Source organism: Aplidium turbinatum, chromosome 5 (genome assembly GCF_918807975.1).
Source record: "Aplidium turbinatum chromosome 5, kaAplTurb1.1, whole genome shotgun sequence".
NCBI classification, from domain to species: domain Eukaryota; kingdom Metazoa; phylum Chordata; class Ascidiacea; order Aplousobranchia; family Polyclinidae; genus Aplidium; species Aplidium turbinatum.
The window spans coordinates 11,124,415-11,145,580 of record NC_137476.1 but is presented as its reverse complement, the minus strand read 5'-3'; the positions used below and the strand labels follow the sequence as shown (position 1 = coordinate 11,145,580).

At 36.9% G+C, this 21,166-nt stretch overlaps 2 protein-coding genes across 2 annotated transcripts; one reads left to right on the top strand and one right to left on the bottom strand.

Moving 5' to 3' along the window:
- Positions 1-851: 851 nt before the first annotated feature.
- On the top strand, positions 852-4,045 carry LOC145770720 (transmembrane protein 216-like). Its single transcript, XM_082582417.1, has 5 exons — positions 852-995; positions 1,314-1,417; positions 2,294-2,387; positions 2,641-2,842; positions 3,471-4,045. Exons 1-5 carry the CDS (start codon positions 989-991, stop codon positions 3,484-3,486), a joined length of 423 nt encoding a protein of 140 aa, XP_082438543.1. The 5' UTR covers positions 852-988; the 3' UTR covers positions 3,487-4,045.
- Positions 4,046-4,235: 190 nt separating this feature from the next.
- LOC145770319 (sialin-like) lies at positions 4,236-21,073 on the bottom strand. The gene is made up of 11 exons (XM_082581920.1): positions 20,968-21,073; positions 20,409-20,602; positions 20,047-20,150; positions 19,820-19,949; positions 19,476-19,659; positions 17,649-17,764; positions 15,027-15,185; positions 10,071-10,203; positions 7,257-7,404; positions 6,650-6,743; positions 4,236-6,346 (listed from the first exon to the last, which is right to left on the bottom strand). The coding sequence occupies exons 1-11, from the start codon at positions 21,068-21,070 to the stop codon at positions 6,158-6,160; spliced, it is 1,554 nt and encodes a 517-aa protein (XP_082438046.1). The 5' UTR covers positions 21,071-21,073; the 3' UTR covers positions 4,236-6,157.
- Between the last annotated feature and the right edge of the window lie 93 nt (positions 21,074-21,166).

Below are 21,166 nucleotides of genomic sequence, written 5' to 3'. Positions count from 1 at the left end.
ATTAAACCAACATGGGATGCGCATGCGCATTGCGCAGATACTGCACAAGTGAAAGTTATCAACGACGTCATCATTCGTCTTTAGTGAAACTTCGCTTATAGTGACAGTTTTTCCACGGTCCCTTTAGGTGTCACTATAGGCGAATTCTACTGTACCAGTAAATCAATCTGTTTTGTTAGTGTTGTGTATACGTTGCCAACATAAACTAGTTCGGAAATGTACTAAACAGTCCCAAATAATCGATAAAATATATACTTATTTAGTACAACCAAATATTTTATTGCGATGGAATATGTTATCAATCAATTTGTTTATATCATCTGCCAGTTTCAGCGAAGATGTGAAAAAAGAAGGGCCTATATCTGGACTTTCTGCATGTCAAAAACAACTGTCTGTTTTCTAGACATTGATTTAATGTGGTACCAGTCAGTAGCCTACCACTATAAATTCCATTACCAGTTTTTGTACATTTTTAAAGATTGGTTTCGAATTAATAATCACATATAATAAAATGGTTTCAAGCCCGATAAGCAAATGACCTCTTCATATAGACTTACCGTACTATGTTACCAGTAACCTTCGTGACTCAGCATTCATGCACCTCTTTGCAACCCAACTTCCACCCTTTTGCAATGTGAACACTTCTAGTTAAGAACTACTATTCTGAAAAGAAAAATGGAGCTTGTAGATAGCTGCAGTCGCCCAGCTCTGAGACACTTTTTGTTGTCACACTCACAGAGGTGTGTGACTTAAAACCTGCAAGTCTCCAGAAATGCATGAAAAGCCTTGTTGTATTTGCATTTAGAAATCTGAAAATAACAGTTTAAACCTGTTCTGCTGTTTTAGATTTTTCTAAGTTATTGGTTACCCACAAAAGTGATATTTGTCATTACCGGTACTTTCTATTTAATAGTTAATTAGTCATGCTAAACAAGCTGAACTTTTGACAACTTGCTCTGTTTTGACTGATCAATTTCACTTAGTAAACATGCAAGGTAAGTAGGTTATTCTTCCAGTTGAATTTTGATCTTGAACAGCTTCCTAAAGAATAGTTAACTTCACACAAACTGTTTGCATTTATGTCACACTTTTACACATGCATATTGCCATATTAATCATGCGCACAAATAGTAATGACAAGTTTATCATATTTTATTGAACCATCTGGACCAGAATAATGTTTGCCGTAGTCTTGCAACATTTTAATTTGTTTAATGTGTTTTAATACAGTAGCCTAGCAAATAACATTTGAACTTTAAATGTCATAAACAAAAATTATATGCAATCCATGCATTATTTTATTTTCTATCCAGGAAAAGCAGTTTTGTCATCACTTCCTCTTCAAATATTTCTTAACCTCAACGCTTACTACTTTGCCTTCTTTATGGTGGCTGAGATTCTACTGTTTGTGTACAAGGTTTGACTTTATGATCTAATTTGGTTACATAGTGTTTTGGTAAATGAAGTGGCTATTTTACACACTTGTTGCCATGGTTACAATCAGGTGTTGCCAGAGTTAAGATTAAAGTTAGGAAGGGTTAAGGTAAGGGTTAGAGTTAGGAATAATGTTAGGGTTTTAATCTTTGCCCAGGACTAAGAAAAATTTCCAAAGTACAAGTTTTTGTTTTCAACAGCTTTAAAATTCTCTCAAATTAGGGCAGAATTCCTTATCTGGCAACGCTATTGAGGCTATTATTACACTACCAGTATATAGTGTAAATATAGATACAGCCTTTGGTACAACTGTTTCATGTGTTATTATTAAAATTATCAATTGTTGAATTTAATCAGTATGTACCGTAATACATATGTACCAGCTCTTCTAACTCCTATATCAAAAGCGTTAATGACCTCTGAGTGTTTCGCTCGTTCAATGTATTTACAACATTATAACCGTACAATGCTTGTTGTTTGATTTTCAATTATTTTATTTGTATGTGTGTGCTGGCGTGTTTCTATGGACCTCTATCTTCTGGTCTGAACCAAATAAATAAATAAAATACAATAATCTGCAAGACGATGGATATGTGCTTTTATTTTTGGTTAATTGCTAATTTGTTAGCGGTTTAAGCAATCAATACATAGTTTGAACTAGGAAACACATATAAGAATATCAAACAACCAAACTTTATTGTTCTTCGTGTATTAAAAGTTAAGCTGCTGGCATGAATATGTGTCTTATTTCAGTCAACAGGAATTCTTATTTAGAGTCCACATGATTTGGGTTTCTAGACTGGGAATATTTTGGCTTGGATTTAACAAAAAAATCGCTAAAATTCTTTGTGCATAACAGGCTGAGATTTTGTATTACCCACCAAGTAACCTGGCATTGGACCTGGTTCTTCTTTTCATCCTGGCAGGCGTGGAAGCACTTCGAATATTTATAGGTTTGTTACGCGTGCTTTAATGAGCATGCCATTGTAAAACCAAACAGAACAGCAGATGAGTAACACATGATACTGCGATACTAGAGTTTTGAATGAATTGTTATTAAATGAAAAGGTTTGTGTTTAGAAGCGAAAAATTGGAAATAGATGGAAAACTTCTGATTCATTCTTTAAACCAGCATCATTTAATGACCAAGAATTTGCAATTGTGTACTGTTCAAAATTCAATTTTATAAATGTTGCGTCGTTTCAGCTTCAAAAGGGAACTTGACTGAACATACCGTGTCTACGATCTTCTCTCTGATCCTCGCTGCCGCTTCTATCATTCTTGTTGTTTACTTTTTGCTGTGGCAAGTCTACGTGTTGAGAGTCGACGTCGTCCTGTGTGGTATCTTGCTTGGCATCCAAGGATTCGAACTGCTTTTCGCGCTTATTTCCGTGTGTACCTTTTCAAGGTAATTACTTACATGTGTCATTCGACAGTTTACTGGTTTCCAACCACATTTTGTGCAGACTTCAATTTTTGCTGATCATCCACGTAATTCCCGATTAACGGACGACTGCTCCTAGAGTGGTAGGACTGGCAAAATTGAAACTACCAACAAAGTAAAAAGCTTGCTTTGTCGTATAAAAGAAGAGGTTCTATTTGATCAGCATCATGTAATGCTAACCACTCACTAGTACAACAAACTACGTCTAGAAGTGATTATGATAATGCGGGTTTTCATTCCCATACTCTCAAAATTGATTTTTTGTACTCCCAAGTCCAGAATATCTCAGTCTACAACTAATATGTGCAATTTGTGCATGTCATGAGAAAAGGCACGTTTTTTTCACTTGTCATTGAATACCTAACCCGCAAAGTTTGTATTTATTTTGTTCAACAGAATTCAGCATTAAGAACAAAATGGTTGGAACTCCTGTTAATCTAAACTTATCAAAAAATAAAGAACCCAAAATGTAAATAGGCCATGAAGCTCATGTTCAGTAAACGTTTCGAAAATCAAACTGTCTTTACCTTCACTCCTTCAGTGCTATTAAATTAGCTGATCAAACTTTATAGCTTCGATTTTATTTTTGCAGAGCTTCCGCTATATGAGATGACGACGCTTTTGCACGAATTCTTTGTTTTTCAACTCTTTCGAGGAAATACAAACTGTTCATCTAGAAGCCTACATCAATAACCTATGATAGACTGATGCTATAGCATATATTTTGTAGTTCTTGCAAGACTCATTTCCAATAGTGCTATTTGTATATTCCGTTTCCTTTATTTGAGTTATTGATTTCTGTTGCGAGCCTACTTTAGTGGACAAACTGGATATTGTCTTTTCCCTAATTCGTTCAATAAATTGTGACTAGGCTAATTAGAAAACTTCACCCCACCAAGCTGCCAAAGTAATGGCCAGTGAAAGTTTTTGATTTCTACGATTTATATTATACTTTGCTGGTCCAAGACCACGTTTGCATTAGTTTGTTCACAAACATCTATCTGTCAAAGATCCCCTGTTCCTTAAACATGAACACAGGTGCTGTTTGACAGTAGGGCTGTGTTTTTGATGAAGTCGCCTAAAGCGCAATTCCGAAATCGCATTTTGCAACACCTCTGTCTTTACACACTGTTATTTTTCATAAATAAATTTGGTACGCTTCAAGGATTTCAATACTGAAACGCAAGAAAACCTTCTGAGTGAACTATTAGAGTCACCTTGGTGACTTTTATACGCAAGACTATTGGCCCGGACTCGTCTGCAAAATCAGTTCTTTAACACAATGAAAGCGCACGTGTTTGCTGACTGGAAATAGTATCAGGACTGATACGGCACTGCCTTTGTGGTTATCACGAAATAGACGATTTGCGCATTTATTGCACTGAAAAGCACTGCAGTAGAATTGTTGAGCTGTCGGCTTACAATCATCCGCAGAACAATAACACTCGCGATCTGAACAGTGTTTAAAAACATCCATATAGATCATCCAACACAACATCAAGTAGGCAACCAGTGTAGGCTACTGTGGATCGTGAGAACAAACTATTTAGAAAAAAATTTAACGAAATCAATTTGGTAATTAGTGAGATCATATAAAATGGCACCAATTTTATGTTTAGGTAATTACTGATCAACATCATTGAAATAAAATCTTCCATTGTACAAAATACCACGCAGTTGCAAAACAAGAAGCAGCGATCACCGCTTTTTGATAAATGCGCAACTTTCAAAGCACTCCCGGATTCCGCAGCTGAGTTTCCAGATGCAAAGCCGGCAGTTCTGAATCGTGGTGCCAGTCATAGACGTAGGAGATGGGGGGAAGTCGCTCCCGCTACAAAGACGTCGTAAATTTGGGCAAATTTTGTTCACACCCCCAAAATGTTTGTTGGTTTTTAAACGGGTTGGATGCACACAACTCATTGCTTTGTGTTCAATCTTTGTCATGGAGGAAATTAGTTCCAGAAAAAAAATTAAATGCACACTTGCATGCATCGAATACAGCTGAATTGTAACACAAAATTGATCAAATCTTAGTTTTTGATAAGATAGCACATTATAGGCAATTAAAAATGAGACACCGTTAGTTACATGACAATCACAAACAGGTTGCATGTTATTTACAATGAAAGGTCTCAAGGACTTTGCAAAAATAAACTTTCTTTTCAATCAAGCGCATACACTTCAGGAGGTGGGATGGCGAAGCGAATAAGGTGCTCGCTTTGCAATCATGCGATCCTGGTTCGACTCCCAGCTTCATTACAGATACTTCGATCAGAAACACTTTGAAGCAAGGCTACGAAGCTGTGTCGCTTGAAAAACGAGCTCGGCTAAAATTGACGTAAAATAATGTTTTCAATACAACCTTATAAAATCAAAAAACCAACTTTAAAAGAAGTACTGGTAGTGTCTAAGCATGGCAATCAACAACAGGCTACGATGTTCAATATGAATAAAAAAAAACTACATAAAATTTCTATATGTCCCATTTGCGTAACACAACATGACATGATTTGATTGTCCCATCTTATTGATCAGATAATATAAACTAACCATGCTCGCACTGTGTTTCAAACTCTACCATGCAAGAGTGGTTTATACTGAAGCATTTTCAAAAGTTTAAGTACGTCCAGCATTGTAGAGGAAAAACATATAAGCAGCCAAGTGTAACGATAAACGTTAAACTCTCAAACAAAATTAAAAATATTTCAATTGCACATCAAATGATACGGAACATTGTATGCACAAAAACCTATTTGGCAATAACGCTGTAGCTTTTTGCATTGCATTTTCAAACAAAAGTAAATTAATGGCGATTTTCCCAATCTACCAATAAGACCAGTCTAAAAACGACCGGTAAAGATCGTGTTTCAATCAAAACAATGTTAAACCAGATTTAATTCGACACAACAGCTATGCTTCTTTGAGAGCAACAAACTAGTATGAGCTGATCCTGGCTTCACGCAACATCAATATATGCAATGCAGGCGTTTGAATGCATTTGAAGTACACACAGCAAAATAAATGATACTCAGCAACGCTACTCCCAGTGCAGAATCAACTCTGTCACTTCACAAGATGTGCGTACGAGGTGAGCTATAATTGACTTTTATACCTTGTTTTGGGTACAGACTAAATTTATTACGGCCAAAGACGTCACCAAACGTACAGAATGAGATGTTGTTTGGGCAATATGAGGCCTTTGAGTTGTACAAAATGCACAATTGTAGTCGAGTTGATATTTGAAAAAATCCGATACATATTTTTGAAATCGATTCAAAATCAGCATTCCTTGTATTCATCCGCCGAAAGACTATCATCATTCAATAACTGAGTCCGCTCTTCTTCCTTGAGCTCCTGGCGGTTCCAATCTTGCTCCACACCAGTACCAAGAAGAAGATAAAGTATTGCTCCAGCCACATAAATACCGGCGGCGATGTAAAAGACAATCCTCCAGTTTTCACGACTCGGCTGAAGACAAGAAAAAAAGTCACAAACCCGAGTTTTAATTAACACAATAATGAGACCATGAGACCACGTTCCGGCAATCAAACTACAACTTGTGGCAGTGGTGTTTGATTTAAAACTGACCCTCTTTCTGCACGTTTGCCGATGCCGCATTCTCGTTCATTCTCAAAAAGATTTCTCATTTAAGAAAAAGTTGTTTTAGGATAAATAATAAGACTTCGGTTTAACAAGACAGTGTCTATCCCGTCGTTCATATCATACAGTGCATGGAAAATCGAAATCTAATTAAAGCGGTTCGGCACTCACTGTGGTTCCAGTCAAGATCCCAACAACGGCTGGTGAAACAAATCCGGGTATGGTCCCCCAGGTATTTGTGATACCCATTAATATGCCAGCGTATCTAGAGAATAACAAGGATCAGGACAAGAAGGTATTCAATAAAATAGCTACCAGTATTGAAAATTAAACAGTGAAACAAATGTCACGCGGGCTTGTTTGACAATCGGTCATAAACTTTATACAATTTCGTGATTTGGAATTGAGTGGAATATAACGAATGAGTTTACAATACATCGACTTTCGCAATAAAAATACAAGATTTAATTAAAATCATGATCTTGTATGAGACTTCGGAAAAGCATTGTAAAGCTGCACTTAAAAAGGCCAACAGAACGAATGAAACTATATAATTAATCATCGTCTTTCAATTTTCATAACTAACCCTAACCATCATCGTATGTTCAATTTGAAGTTGAAATTGAAAGGATAGATTGCTGAATGTTGAAAATTGTGAAAAAAAATACAAAAAGAATGGTACTGAAACCGACCCGATAGCAACTGGTAGATGCAGTCCCACAGAGCCAATAATAATAATTAATAAAGAATAAAATAAGAATGCTCAAAATAAAGTCACCGAGGTGCAATATCCACATGATTCGAGTTGAATCCAGAGAAACCGCATCCACTTAAAGCGGTCGCGATACAAATACACGTGATGGCAACGACTTTATTGCAACCAACAAAGCCAGCCACGACTAGAAACACCGCCGGTCCAATCAAAGCTGAAAAACAAGCGTAAAGACAAATGCATCCACCAATATAGCACGTATGAAAAACGTACATCAACAAATTTGAAACGTAAGTAAATAAAAAGACAGACTTGTGTAATCTGCTTCAAAAAGAGTTTGTCAGAGAAGTTTGATAAGATCTTAAGTAAACAGACTGTTTACTGCAAAGTGTTAAGGTTCGATGCACATTGCACATTAAAATGTTGACATGCACATGATGTATTGACAAGCTTCTGATGCTACACTGGCAACACAAGTTGCAAGAGCAGAAAACAAACAGAATGCATTCCTGTAAAATACATTTGCTTTGTCATGAAAGCAAACAAGTACCATCACGTGCAGACATGTGATCATATCATTATTATGTGGAGCAAAAGTTAACGCATCATGTCGTGATAGACATCTCCTGCAGCGTGTGGCAAGAAGCGTGCGGTACTTATGCTTCCCGTAAACAAAACCACACACCTTGAGATTAACAAGTAAACAAAATCAGTCAGGTTCGGGAACTTGTGACTGCATTAAACTTGATTTCGTCAAATTCACGTAACTTTAACGCTGCCACAATGTAAACAAAACCATATTCAAACGGGAGCAAGTCTTTTAGGCGCTGACAGTTAGGCGCTGGTCTAATAGGCGCGCACACTGTGGCGTCTGGATATTTAGGTGCGGAGCACTGTGGCGCCCGGTCATTTAGGTGCTATTCCTAGTAAAGTCTGTAGATTGTATCAGCTTGGCAGCTTGCCAGAAAATTATATCATGGCTTCAGTGAGTGAAGCTGCTAAAACCGGCAATGCTTTTCACACAAAATGTTACATTGAACAGAAAAATATATTGTTGTTTTATTGATTTATTATTGTTTTATTTGTTGTTAGTCCAGGTTTGCGTTGGTGAAAGCTTTATCAATAAATTATTGAAGCTTCCAACATTATTGAGTTCATTTTTAGTTAACTCTTTCGCGACCACGGACGTATACACACGTCTTGGGATTTTTGCCATGATGACCAAGGAAGTATCCCTACGTCCAAGGTTAAAAGGTAGCCTATTTCAAGCAAAAAAATAATGTAAATGATGGCAGATCCATCGTCTTTGCCTGTCCTTTTTTGGCTAATTAAAAAAAATATTTTGGCGGTGCAGTTATCAGATGAGGACTTCTTAAAGATGGGGACACAGTGGATTTTTTTTCTTTCACTCATTGGAATTGGCAGTCAAAACTGGCTAGGCAACCCCTTACTTTGGAATTTCTCGATCAAAAAGACTGTAGGCTAAATTACGTAAACTTTTTGCGTAAAATTTTCCAAATTTCTCCATAATCATTCTGCTGTACCTCCTAAAGCATTGCGCGCAGAAACGAAGTAAATTTTTTCTCATGTGCAGAATTGTTTTGGCATTCGATTAAACTACATATGTTTTCATATTATTGTATCATGCTTGGGTAGTAAAAATTATAATGAAGTACACTTTTCTGCCAATTTTTAATTTTTTTAGAAATTAGAAAAAATACCGTTTGGAGTTGCTAGTTGTACATAGAATGTTTTAAATTTTATTGCAAAGCTTTGCATCTTCGGATAGCTGAAGATGTATGCTTTCATTTGATGTCAAGATTGTGCGTCTACGTCGATCACATGACATGTTTTTACCGCGTAAATACAACAGTTTTGTGTGAAAAATGTCTGGTAATTTAGATTAAATATAAATTACTTCTGTTCGGGATGGATTGGCCATGTGACGAGAACGCGTAAGACGCTCTACTACTGTTCACATGAATACATTTCTACAGGGCATATAGGCTACACCTTGGCTACAAGTTGCAAGCATAATGGTGAGACTTCGCTCGTTATTAAACCTAGTCCGGGTTTTGACGGAAAACTAAGTTACTCTTCACTCAAGCCTACCGCCCGCTTGAGTACAGCCTGCGGTACATTTTTTTACTGATGTTTAGTTGCTATTTGACCTAACTAAAAGTGAACTCATACATGTTCGGTAACTTGAATAATTTATTGATAAAGCTTTCGCCGGCACAAACCTGGACTAACAACAAATAAATGCTGAACACGCGCATTAAAAAAAACAACATATTTTTCTGTTCAATATAACATTTTATGTGAAAATCATTGCCGGTTTAAGCAGCTTCACTCACGGAAGCCATAACATATTTTTCTGTTCAATATAACATTTTGTGTGAAAAGCATTTCCGGTTCAAGCAGCTTCACCCATATATTTTTCTGTGTAATATAACATTTTGTGTGAAAAAGCATTGCCAGTTTAAGCAACTTCACTCACTGAAGCCATGACCAACAACGCACACGCATTAACAAAACAATATATTTTCCTGTTCAATATAATATTTTGTGTGAAAAGCATTGCCCTACGCCCCTACCTGCCAAGCTGATACAATCTACAGACTTTACTAGGAATAGCACCTAAATGAACGGGCGCCACAGTGCTCCGCACCTAAATATCCAGACGCCACAGTGTGCGCGCCTATTAGACCAGCGCCTAACTGTCAGCGCCTAAAAGACGTGGACCCATTCAAACTAGCATTGTCACACCAATTCTTCTCAAGTTCTCACAGAGTGGACTGCAGGAGAACATTCATTCGAAAGCTACCGATAAGATTTGATAAAAGAAAATAACTGACTCAATATGGAAGAAGCTCTCACATATTGTGTTAAATGTCTTCCTCGTTTGTGTGGTGTTTAGGATTCCCTTTTCACGGAGTTTGTCTGCGATAACTCCACTTATGTTTACAAATATCCACATCACCAAATACGGCAATGCTGAAACAAAGCCATCCTGAAATGCAACATGAAATTAAAGTCTTTGACTATGCACTACCTACAAAATGATATTATATCATAACTGTAGATTTATTTCATATTTCATAACTGTAGATACAAACAATCTGTTTCAGCCTAACGCTGCGAGTTCGCTGATGGTGTCAGCTGTTTATCACGTGCTTTCGCAACACAGTTCACTAATCATGTGCAATGACGAGTGGTGTTGATGTCTGAGTATTGTTGTTTGCATCAAAATCGTTGCATTAAAACAACGATACCCTGACTTTAACACCACTCATCATTGCACATGACTAGGGAACTGTGTTCCAAAAGCTTGTGATAAACGCCATTACCAAAGCGAACCTGCATTATACAGGAACAGGAACCTACATTAACTCAACCCATTATACAAAATGATAGTTCTAAACAGAACAATAAAAAACTCAACAACTGGCACAAGAATAAAAAGCAGCAAGCAACTCTGCGAGGCTTTAAGCTAATGTATTCCATTGCGTACGATAGCACAAACTCGGCACTCAAATGGCACCATCACTAGTGATACATTGTTGTTCTTGTTGTTGTAAAGGGAGTTCGTTACACACTTATGTCGCAATGTCATTATTACTTAATACTTGAAGTCGTAAGTACTAAGTACCAGTGTACCACATGATAAGCAAATTTCGGTAATGGAATATTTTTTTAAAATTTCCTTTCATGGTTGGCATTGCTTGGAGAACAGCGCCATTCTTCACTGAAATTCGCGAAAACTTTCCATCAAGTGCAAAACGTTAAATTCGTTCTGACGCTACTTGGCTAGGTCATTTTTGTACGGCAACAAAGCGCCACTTGATTTATTGGTTTTATTACTTTCAGTGACGATATTCAGAAGGTTCACTGGTATCCTCTGTTAAATTTGCAGAACAATTTATCTATTTCTTTGCTGTTTCTTTGTGATGTGATATAAACAATTAAGAAGCAGAATATAACTTAACGAATTAGTCTGATATGGCACAGCCATCTTTTGGAACAGCCGGTGTTTGATTTTACTGGCCTGTGGTGATAATTACAGAATATTTTCGAATCTTTTGTTAAATTTGCAGAACATTTAATTATGGTGTCCATTTTGTTATTGTTGTTATAACGTTACATAAATCATTACAAGCAAATAACATAACGAATGACCTGCGTAGACCAGAAGCCTTTTTGATCACCTCGTGTTCGAGTTAGTTGCAATGTCAGTGATAATACTCAGACTAGAGGAGGGTACGCTTAAAACCCAAGTTTAATTTGCAGAAAAATTTGGTTGGTGTCTATTAGCTGTTGTTATTACGACGAATCATAGACAATGAAGTAACGTATCAAATGAATCGCGCTGACGCGAGACATTTTTGAACAATTGACTGCATTTCATGCACTTCCGAGATACTATTTTTGGAGGTTCGCTCGGACCGACTGTCTTATTTACAGAATATATAATTGTGGCAAGCATTTCTTCATAGTTGTTATTAGCGGAATGGCCCGTTTCGGCTAGTCCGATTCGGTTAGTTCCCTATTCGGCTACAGTTTTAAATTGAATTTTGTATTTTATTCCACAATATCGTTTCGTTTGCATTCCGACAAAGAAAAATAAATTGAAATGAATTTAGCACAAAATGTTTGAACTATTAAATTGAAATGTTTGCTCACATAAAATCGACATGTATCCTACGTCACCGTCTGTATGCAAACTTAGAATATATTAGAATCCTCAACTATTACAAAATTCCAACTCCAACGACGCCTTTCGTTTATTTAGAGAATGTTGTATTTTATTCCACAATATCGTTTTTTTTTTATAGTTGAAATTATCGAAGCTTTAGATGAGTGGGGTTTAGACCTAACCACTAACCAGGGGTAACAAAAATGGTTATTACAAGTGGTGTTTCAAAGATAAAACACTTCGCGAATAAGATTTAGATCGTTTAAATCAGTGGTTCTTAACCGGGGGGCGCGCCCTCCCAGGGGGGTGTGAAACATCTCTCAGGGGAGGCGCGAGCTCTACAAAAATTTCAATTTTTTTAAAATTACTTTAATGTCCTAGGACTTATGCTGTTCGTCATATTTTGTATTTTATCTTATTTTATATTGCATTCAGTAATTCTTGCTTTTATAGCATCATGACATCATTCGAACTTTTATAGCCAAACTCGACCTCTGGAGGAGTCGAATTGAACAAGGAAATCCAGCGAGCTTCAGTAACTTGGATTCTGCTCTCAAAGATGGTAACTTTGAGTCTGAGTTGAAGAAACAAATATAAACCCACTTTAATGAATTGAAAGCGGAGTTCATCAAATACTTTCCAGATCAGGATGAGAAGCGTGAAACCTGAAAGTTCATCAGAAACCCGTTTCAATGCGAAGTAGTTGATATTTTTGAAGAAGGACAAAAGGAGTTTCTTGAGATGAAGTTCAACTCCACAGCTAGAGAAGACTTAAAAGAACTGGAACTTGAGACGTTCTGGGCCATTTACCTTCCTGTTTACCCTCTTATCGCAACTCGGGCTCTTCGAATTCTAACAATGTTTGGATGCACGTATCTTTGTGAAGCTGCATTTTCTGCTCTCGTTGCTATCAAGACGAAACAAGCTGACAGTTGAAGGAGACTTACATTGTTCACACTCTGGAGTAAAACCTCGCATTAGAAATCTAGTCGTTAAGAAGCAGTGTCAAGTACCTCACTGATATGTACAATAAACAGACAAAAATGCAATTTTTGGGAATGATACATATTCAAAATCTAGGGGGGCGCAAGGCACATGACCATTAATGAAGGGGGGCTTGATAGAAAAAAGGTTAAGAACCACTGATTAAAACGGACTTGTGCAGACAAGAGTGCAGAAAGTGAAAAATAGCCTACGTTGCTCTTGCCCGCAAAACAATAGCTGATCGCATGGCTTTCTCATACGGTATGGAAATTTCGGGTCTGCTACTATTCGGTGAGAGCCTTTTCGGTGAGAGCCTTTTTCGGTGAGAGCCCTATTCGGTGATTTTTTTGAATTTTTTTTTGAAAATTGTCGGGTACCGTAGCCTAATTATAACTGCCGCTTTTACATCGTTTTAACGTCGCTAAACGTTGAAATAAGACCCTAACCCCCTACCCTTAACCCCTAACCACTAACCCCTAACCCTATAACGGCAATGATAATTAGGCTACGGTACCCAATAATTAAAAAAAAAATCACCGAATAGGGAACTCACCGAATCGGACTCACCGAAACGGGCCATTCCGGGAAATTTCAAAGTAGATGATAGAGTAACTTACGCTGCTGGAATAGTCACGTAACTATTCACTGCAATATTAAGTAAACCAGCTAAATTAGACGCGCTATTTTTAATGAGGTCTTCCCGCTGTGAGATCAACTATGATTCAACAAAACGCATTGTTTTGTTCGCAATGTGTGAGAGTTAAATTGAAAACCCACAAAAGAAAAGGTGTTTAATGGTCTATTGCCTGCAATAACGACGTCTCTTACTGCTATTATCACCTAGCTAACCTTATCATTGTCTTATGCGACCGCTTAGGTTTGACATCGACTTCAACGATCATGGAATGTTACGTAATAAAAACGATTATATCCTACATGCAAAAATAAAAAAAATAGATTTCTTAAAACAGCTCTTTCTGTTTTGTCTCGTGAGCTTTGCATATTGCTCAACAAGTGCATAAAGTTTAGAATACTACAAAAAGTGCTCAATGCCAAGCAAAAAGCCAAGCAGAGCGAATTACATCAAATATAGGCTAGTTACCAGTCTCTAAAATCCTTACAGCCTGTTTTAACCTAAAAGGGGGATCATCAGTAGGTCCTTATTCAAACAGAATTCTATTTCTATTAGAATAAGGACCTTTTGATGACCCCCCCCTTTTAGGGTGAAACAGGCTGTAAGGCCAAGGGTTTTAGAGACTATAGTAACTATATTCGATGAAAAGCAAATATATATTTGCGAGCATGAAAACAGTATAGGCCTACTGGTAGTCAGTGTGAATCTTCGGCTTGATGAGAAAGTGCCAGTTTCTTCACAACCGGTGTAAAGCCAGCGAGAAACATTCGAAGATCACCTCTTATGCATATGGGTTTCGCTGTTTGGTATGTAGAAAAACAACACAGCTGAATCCCTTTTCCACCAGGTATGAAGTAGGAAATGCTACCACGAAGATACGAGCTCTTTGACGAAATCGTTACGCTGGGCGGTAGATGGGTTAAACCAGAATGTCCCCTAATAGTCAAAACGTACCCTTAAGCCGAGGCAATCATACCGCCCTTCTGCAAATAAAAACGCCCCCTGGGGGCGGTACCGCCCCCCCTTGAGAACCACTGGACTAGCCGAATAGTAGCAGACCCGTTATTAGACCTTTGTTTAATTTACAAACCGCTTAATGGTGGTATGCGTTCCTTTGTTCTTTAGCACGATGACGTCACAAAAACATTAAAGAAGCAATGGTGGAACGTAACAAATATGGCATGAAGCATTTTTGAACAGTTTTGTGCAACCAATACTCGTCTTGGTGCTCAACTGCTCAATGAATTTTCTTTTCTTTAAATTTACTGTCTTTGCTGCGTATTTTTGCAACGCTATGAAGTACAGGCAAAAATATTGGTATTGGTACATCTCTTGCTATTATCACTTTGAAAAGAACACTCTAATAGTATATTGACAAGGATAAATTGAACCAATGCAATAATCTTAACAAATTTTCTTTTTCGAACCATAAGCAACTTAGATTTTGTAGTGTATGCAATGCAACCATGTCGCTTTCAAAGCTAAGCTGATGTAAATATTGTTGGAAAAGATCAAACCTCACCTGTGCGATGTCAAACTGTAATACATCTTTCAAATATAACGGCAAGCAAGTTAGAAGGGTGTAAAATCCCCAATTGTTGCAGAAGTGCGCAATGCTAATCGCCCATACGTGTTTACTAAAAAAAATCTGCTTCCATGGAACTGGTGGTGGTGATTCCGGCTACAAAATTAGTTCAAACATTTTATGAAAACAAATATTTTTTTCCAAGCCAATAGGCTAGGCTTAAAATGATCTCATCACAGCCCTCTGTAATCATGAACTATTTCGATCTCTAGCAAAAAAACAAGTTTAACAGTCAAAATAACGACTCTGAAAGAAAAAGAAACCTGGATTTCTATATCTTGACGTGACATTAGAAAATAAAAACGGTCTTCCGCACATCTTAGCAATAAATATGGTTTATTCTAAAGTAGGCTATGGGTTTTATACAAGTCCAAAAAACTATCAGTGAAACTACAGCTACCACAAAATGACTTGAGACGTCGATCATTTTCACACGTTTTAATTGCAATAAGTATTAAACCATTGCATAAAAGGCAATTGTTTCACTCAAATCAATTATGATGTATAATACGTACACAATGGGCTATTAGCAAGACAATGTTACTGTAGAATTGCTTTGGGCACTTTATTAGAATAAAATAGTGATGAGAATTCAGAGGAAGTTCTGGGAGAATCATAGTTAATTTGAAAGCATAAGAGAATCAAAAGTAAAAGTTTTCGGAGGTGAGTAAATATTTTTATAGTAAACTTGTCAATTGTCATGCCTGGAAAGTACACTAGTAATGAAGAGAAGGCTTGTATTCTGGGTCCACGTCTTTTAGGCGCAGACAATTAGGCACCGGTCAAATAGGCGCGCACACTGTAGCGTCAGGATATTTAGGTGCGGAGCACTGTGGCGCCCGTTCATTTAAGTGCTATTCTTAGTAAAGTTTGCAGATTGCATCAGCTCAGCTTTGACAAAACCTAGTCCGGATTTTGACGGAAAACTAAGTTACTCTTCACTCAAGCCTACCACCCGCTTGAATATAGGCTACGGTATATTTTTTTACTGATGTTTAGTGTAGTTATTATTTGACTTAACTAAAAGTGAACTCAGTAATGTTCGGTAACTTGAATAATTTATTGATAAAACTTTCGCCGACGCAAACCTGGACTAACAAATAATTGCCGAACACGCGGAATAAACAACAATATATCTTTCTGTTCAATATAACATTTTGTGTGAAAGGCATTGCCAGTTTAAGCAGCTTCACTCACTGAAGCTATGACTAAAAACATATAAACGCACACGCATTAACAAAACAACATATTTTTCTGTTCAATATAACATTTTGTGTGAAAAGCATTACCCTACCTGCCAACCTGATACAATCTGCAGATTTTACTAGGAATAGCACCTAAATGAACCAGCGCCACAGTGCTCCGCACCTAAATATCTTGACGCCACAGTGTGCGCGCCCATTTGACCAGCGCCTAACTGTCTACGCCTAAAAGACTTGCTCCCTGTATTCTTGCATGGAGGCAGGAAAATGTGCCAATAAAAGTCATATGCAAACGAAGTGGAAGAGGAAAAGCAACCATTATGAGGCTCTTGGCTGTAGCCAAAAATCTACCATGCAATACAATTGCCAAGCATAAGTTTGGTGGAGGAAAAAGAAAAAAAACATCTAAACAAACTGACACCATCATGAAACGAGAACTACAAAAAAAAACTCGTTTAACAGCATTAGGCCTGCAAGATCTTCATCCAGATCTGCTGCAGCATGTAAAAATCCGGACAGTTCAGCACCGCCTCCAAAAGGACTTGGATCTTCCGAGCCGTAAAGCTGCCAAAAAGCCTCTTATCAATGAGCGGATGAAAAAACAACGGCTAGCATTTGCCAAGAAATATGCCCATTGGACCACTGAACAATGGAGAAAAGTAATGTTATCTGATGAGAGCAACTTCCAGGTCTTTAAGATGGGGTCTACAACGGTGCAGCGTCCAAGGTCATCTGATCGTTTTGATCCTTGATATAATGACATACGGTTCCGACTGTTAAACACCCACAGTCAGTCATGGTGTGGGGAAAATTTTCTGGAGAGAAGGGAAGGGGAGGCCTGCACTTTCTTCCAAAAAACAAAAGAATGAACGCTGATATACAGCAATTTCTTCCACATTCATGGCTTTGAGGTGTTCATGCATGATAGTGCACCCTGCCACAAAGCCAAAAAAGTAACAAGATAGTGCACCCATCGAAAATTGCTGGCACAAAATGAAGAGAGCAATGGCCGAAAAAAAAACTTCTAACCTGGATACTCTTAAAGAAGAGCTGAAAAAAGTGTGGTGCCTGGAAATGACACCAGATTATTTTAGAACTTTAAGCGACTCTATGCCCAAACGCTTGCAAATGGTTATTAAAAACAAGGGCAACATGACAAAATATTAACAAAAGTGACTATTTTCAATAAAAGCGTTTATAACAAATAAACATGTGTTTTTCTTTAAAAATAAGGTAGGTCTCAAGTCATTTTGCGGTAGCTGTATTTATCGTTCAACCATTCCAAAAACTGATGGGTTGCATGAAAAGTTGTTCACAAATTGAACTAGTAGCTAACTTGCAGTACATCGTAACCTACCGGCTTCACAGTTCGTTTTATGTAATCCAACTCAGCTTTCGAAATCCATTTAAACTGATGAGGATAATTTGTTGCAAATATAAACCACAAAGCACACCAGAATATAGCAACAACACCTGAAATGCATATTTGTGACAGTAACTGACAAAGTCAGGTTGATCAGAGCTTACCACTGGGAAGAGTTTTAACAAACGACGAAGATCAATTTATCTTGCAATGATACCAAATGGTGAAACTTGTACGATATATAGCTATCCCGGTATAGCTATATATAGCTATATGTCCCAGTTTGGCCGGGACAGTCTCGGTTTAAACGTCTGTCCCGGTGTCCCGTCCCGGTTAGCAAAATGTCCCGGAATTTTACTTTAGTGAAATTTTCAAAATTAACTCCAACCTGATGCAAAATTATGAAATAATTCCGTTCCAAAAGGCATAAGATTGCTTTAACTCGAGGCTTATTTTAATATCTTAATTTTTTTAGCTTATTAGGTTGAGTAAAATATCGCGCATAGCTTGAGAAATCCTTTAGTTTGGGAATAATGAGTAACATTTGTTGCGTCTTATTCTATTGACTTCAATGAAACGATGAAGCCAATGGTTTCTGAATGCACCCCCCTATAAATGTTTGATTTGTGAGTTAGCGTTATTTCTTTGTTCTCAGTGTTTGTTCTTTCTTTTTTTCTTATAAATGTCTGATTTGTGACTTAGTGTTGCTTAAATTAACACATATTTTCCTTTAAATAAAGTAATAAAATGTTTTATTCAATCTAAGTACAATACTTTATTATGCAATATTAAAGCTTATAAATATAAATATGGAATAAAAATTTGCCAAGCTCAGGCCTTCGGCCTTTCGTCCAGTTATTTACTCGAAATCTAGATATACAGCAATTCAAGTTGTGTATAGAATGGAATTAAAAGCGGATTTGGTGTTAGAAGTCTTGTCTCAGATTTCATAGAATTTAGACATACGAAGGCGATTCATAGTTTTGAGTTTGTCCCGAATTATGCCCAAGAAATTATAGCTAATTTACAGAAAAATTAGAAAAAAATTAAGGCTATGGGAAAAACATGACCACTTGCATTCTAATCCAATGCAACCAGTCATATGAGTATTTTTTTTCTTTTTTATACTACCGTACCAACTATGTCACAAGTTTTTTAAAAAATTGTTGAAAATTAGTTGAACATTAGCTTTGCAAGACTTACCAACCATGTCACAAGTTTTTTTTTTAAATTGTTGAAAGTAAAGTCTTGAAAAGCTAATGTTGAACTTTTCTGTTGTAAGATTGGCTACCCTGCCAGCAACCAACCACTACTCGCAAAAATGGACATGGCTAATTGGCTATTGGCAACAGTACTGCAGTTCATCTCTCACTTCCATGTAATTCATTTCCTCATTAATAACTAGTTCTCTGCACTCCGATACTACACTTCAAATCAATGATATTTTGCCAATAAGATCACCTGGTAACAGTTTGTTTCATCAAAAAGCTTACCTTCAAACATTCGAAAATTTTGATATTGGAAGTAATGTACGCCTATGTACTTACCAAATACACCATAAATACTACCAATACTACAAAAAGTTCTAAATGCCAAACAAAAAGCTAAGCAGAGCGAATTATACACCCTATGCCTAGTTGGGATCATTAAAAGGTTCTGAAAAAAATCAAAAATATTTTTGTATTTTAAACAAATAATAATGCATGCAAGACGCAATATTTTTGCCTGTTTTTCAGAACCTTCTGATAATCCCAATTTTGATGAAACAGACTGTAAAGGTTTTTAGGTGACAAGCAACTGCGCAACATCTGATATACTTACCAAATATATAAAATACAGACGGCCATCCACCCATTATGTTGGAAGAACACAGCAAACCAGATATTGGTTGCGCCAGCACTGTTCCAAAATGGGAGCCAGCATACGTTAATGAAACCAGACGGCTTCTGTCAATAGGTGGTGCCCATGCACCCCACATTGCATGCATTGCTGGAAATGTGACACCCTGATAATAAAAAATAAAAAAAATTGATAAAACGTAATGATGAAAGCTACATCAAAAGAATTTGAAATTGTGAAGATAGCTGCTCTATAGTTCATGAAATAAGTTCCAACTAACAAGGTCTGACTGTGCATGCAATTGCAAAGTAGACAAAATATTATACCTCTCCGATTCCTTCAATTATACGTACAGCAATAAGCAAAGGAAAACTAGCACGAGCAGCGATTGGCATTATTAAAGTCAGAACAGCAGTCCACAATATACCTCCTCCAAGTAAAAGCTTTCCACCATATCTAAACAAGATGTGCATTTATCAAAGAGTACTTGAAATTAAGCTTTCGTGTTATAACAAACTTGCAGTACCCGGACTTGTTCATTTGATTTACTCACTTGCTGGCCAGGTAACCTCCTGGTATTTGAGTCAATATGTAGCCATAAAAAAAAGCCCCAAGAACAAGAGATCGCTGTTGCCCATTCCAGTTAAATTCACCACCCTAAACAGGTAAAAAGTTAGAAATTACCAGCTAAAATCGTTTTAAAACATACACTTACACAACAGTTACTGTTATGACAAAAACTCATTGTTGCAAAAGACGTTCTGTTTCATAATTAAGTATCCTATACTGACATTATCCTATACTTATCCTAGACAAGTATCCTATACTGACATGCACAAATTGCACATGGCTGAATTCCCATTTTCTTTAAACTATCTGCATTACATGATAATAAGTAATATGATCAGCACTAACCGTGTGATTAGCTTGGTCTGGACTTTTAGGACAAGTGTCATCAGTATGATTTCCATTACTGGCAGGCTCGAAATAACTAGAGTTAACCATTGATAGTATGGCTACACTCAAGTTGACTCGAAGGGCATAAACATTAACAAACCCAAAAAATGCTAAGTAAGCAAGACCAAATCGAGCAGATATCCATGTTCCCACTGTAAACATATACGATATATTGTATTGTATAGCCTATACATCAGTTGAAGCAACTTAACAGTAAGTTAAACCAAGCAAGTTGACAACTTCACAATTCTATTCAACAATTGTGCATTTTTAGTTTGCGATGTGATAGTATGCCCACTCAAACAATGGCCATTGGCCAACCAACCCAATACATGCTGTACCATATTTATAGAATTAAAATGAGCAGAACCAAATTCAAGGAGTAGACAATTTTCTACAAAAGTAATAATGCTATTTACACTACAATATATGGCATATCCGCATGAATGCCCTAGCTTGCATTACAATATTTTTTACCACTAGGCTGTTCAACAAAACTTTGTTTTTTTCTGATTACCATTTGGTGGTGGTTTCTCCAAGTGTTCTGATGTTTTGTTCTGATAAGATATCTCAGCTGTCTTTAAGTTGTCTGATTCATCGGACAAATTTCTAAGAGACATTTTACCTCTATTAAACAGAAAACATAATAATAAAAACAACAATAAGTGAGTATAGATTAATAGTAAGAACAAAGCAAAAGCACTGCAGAAAATATA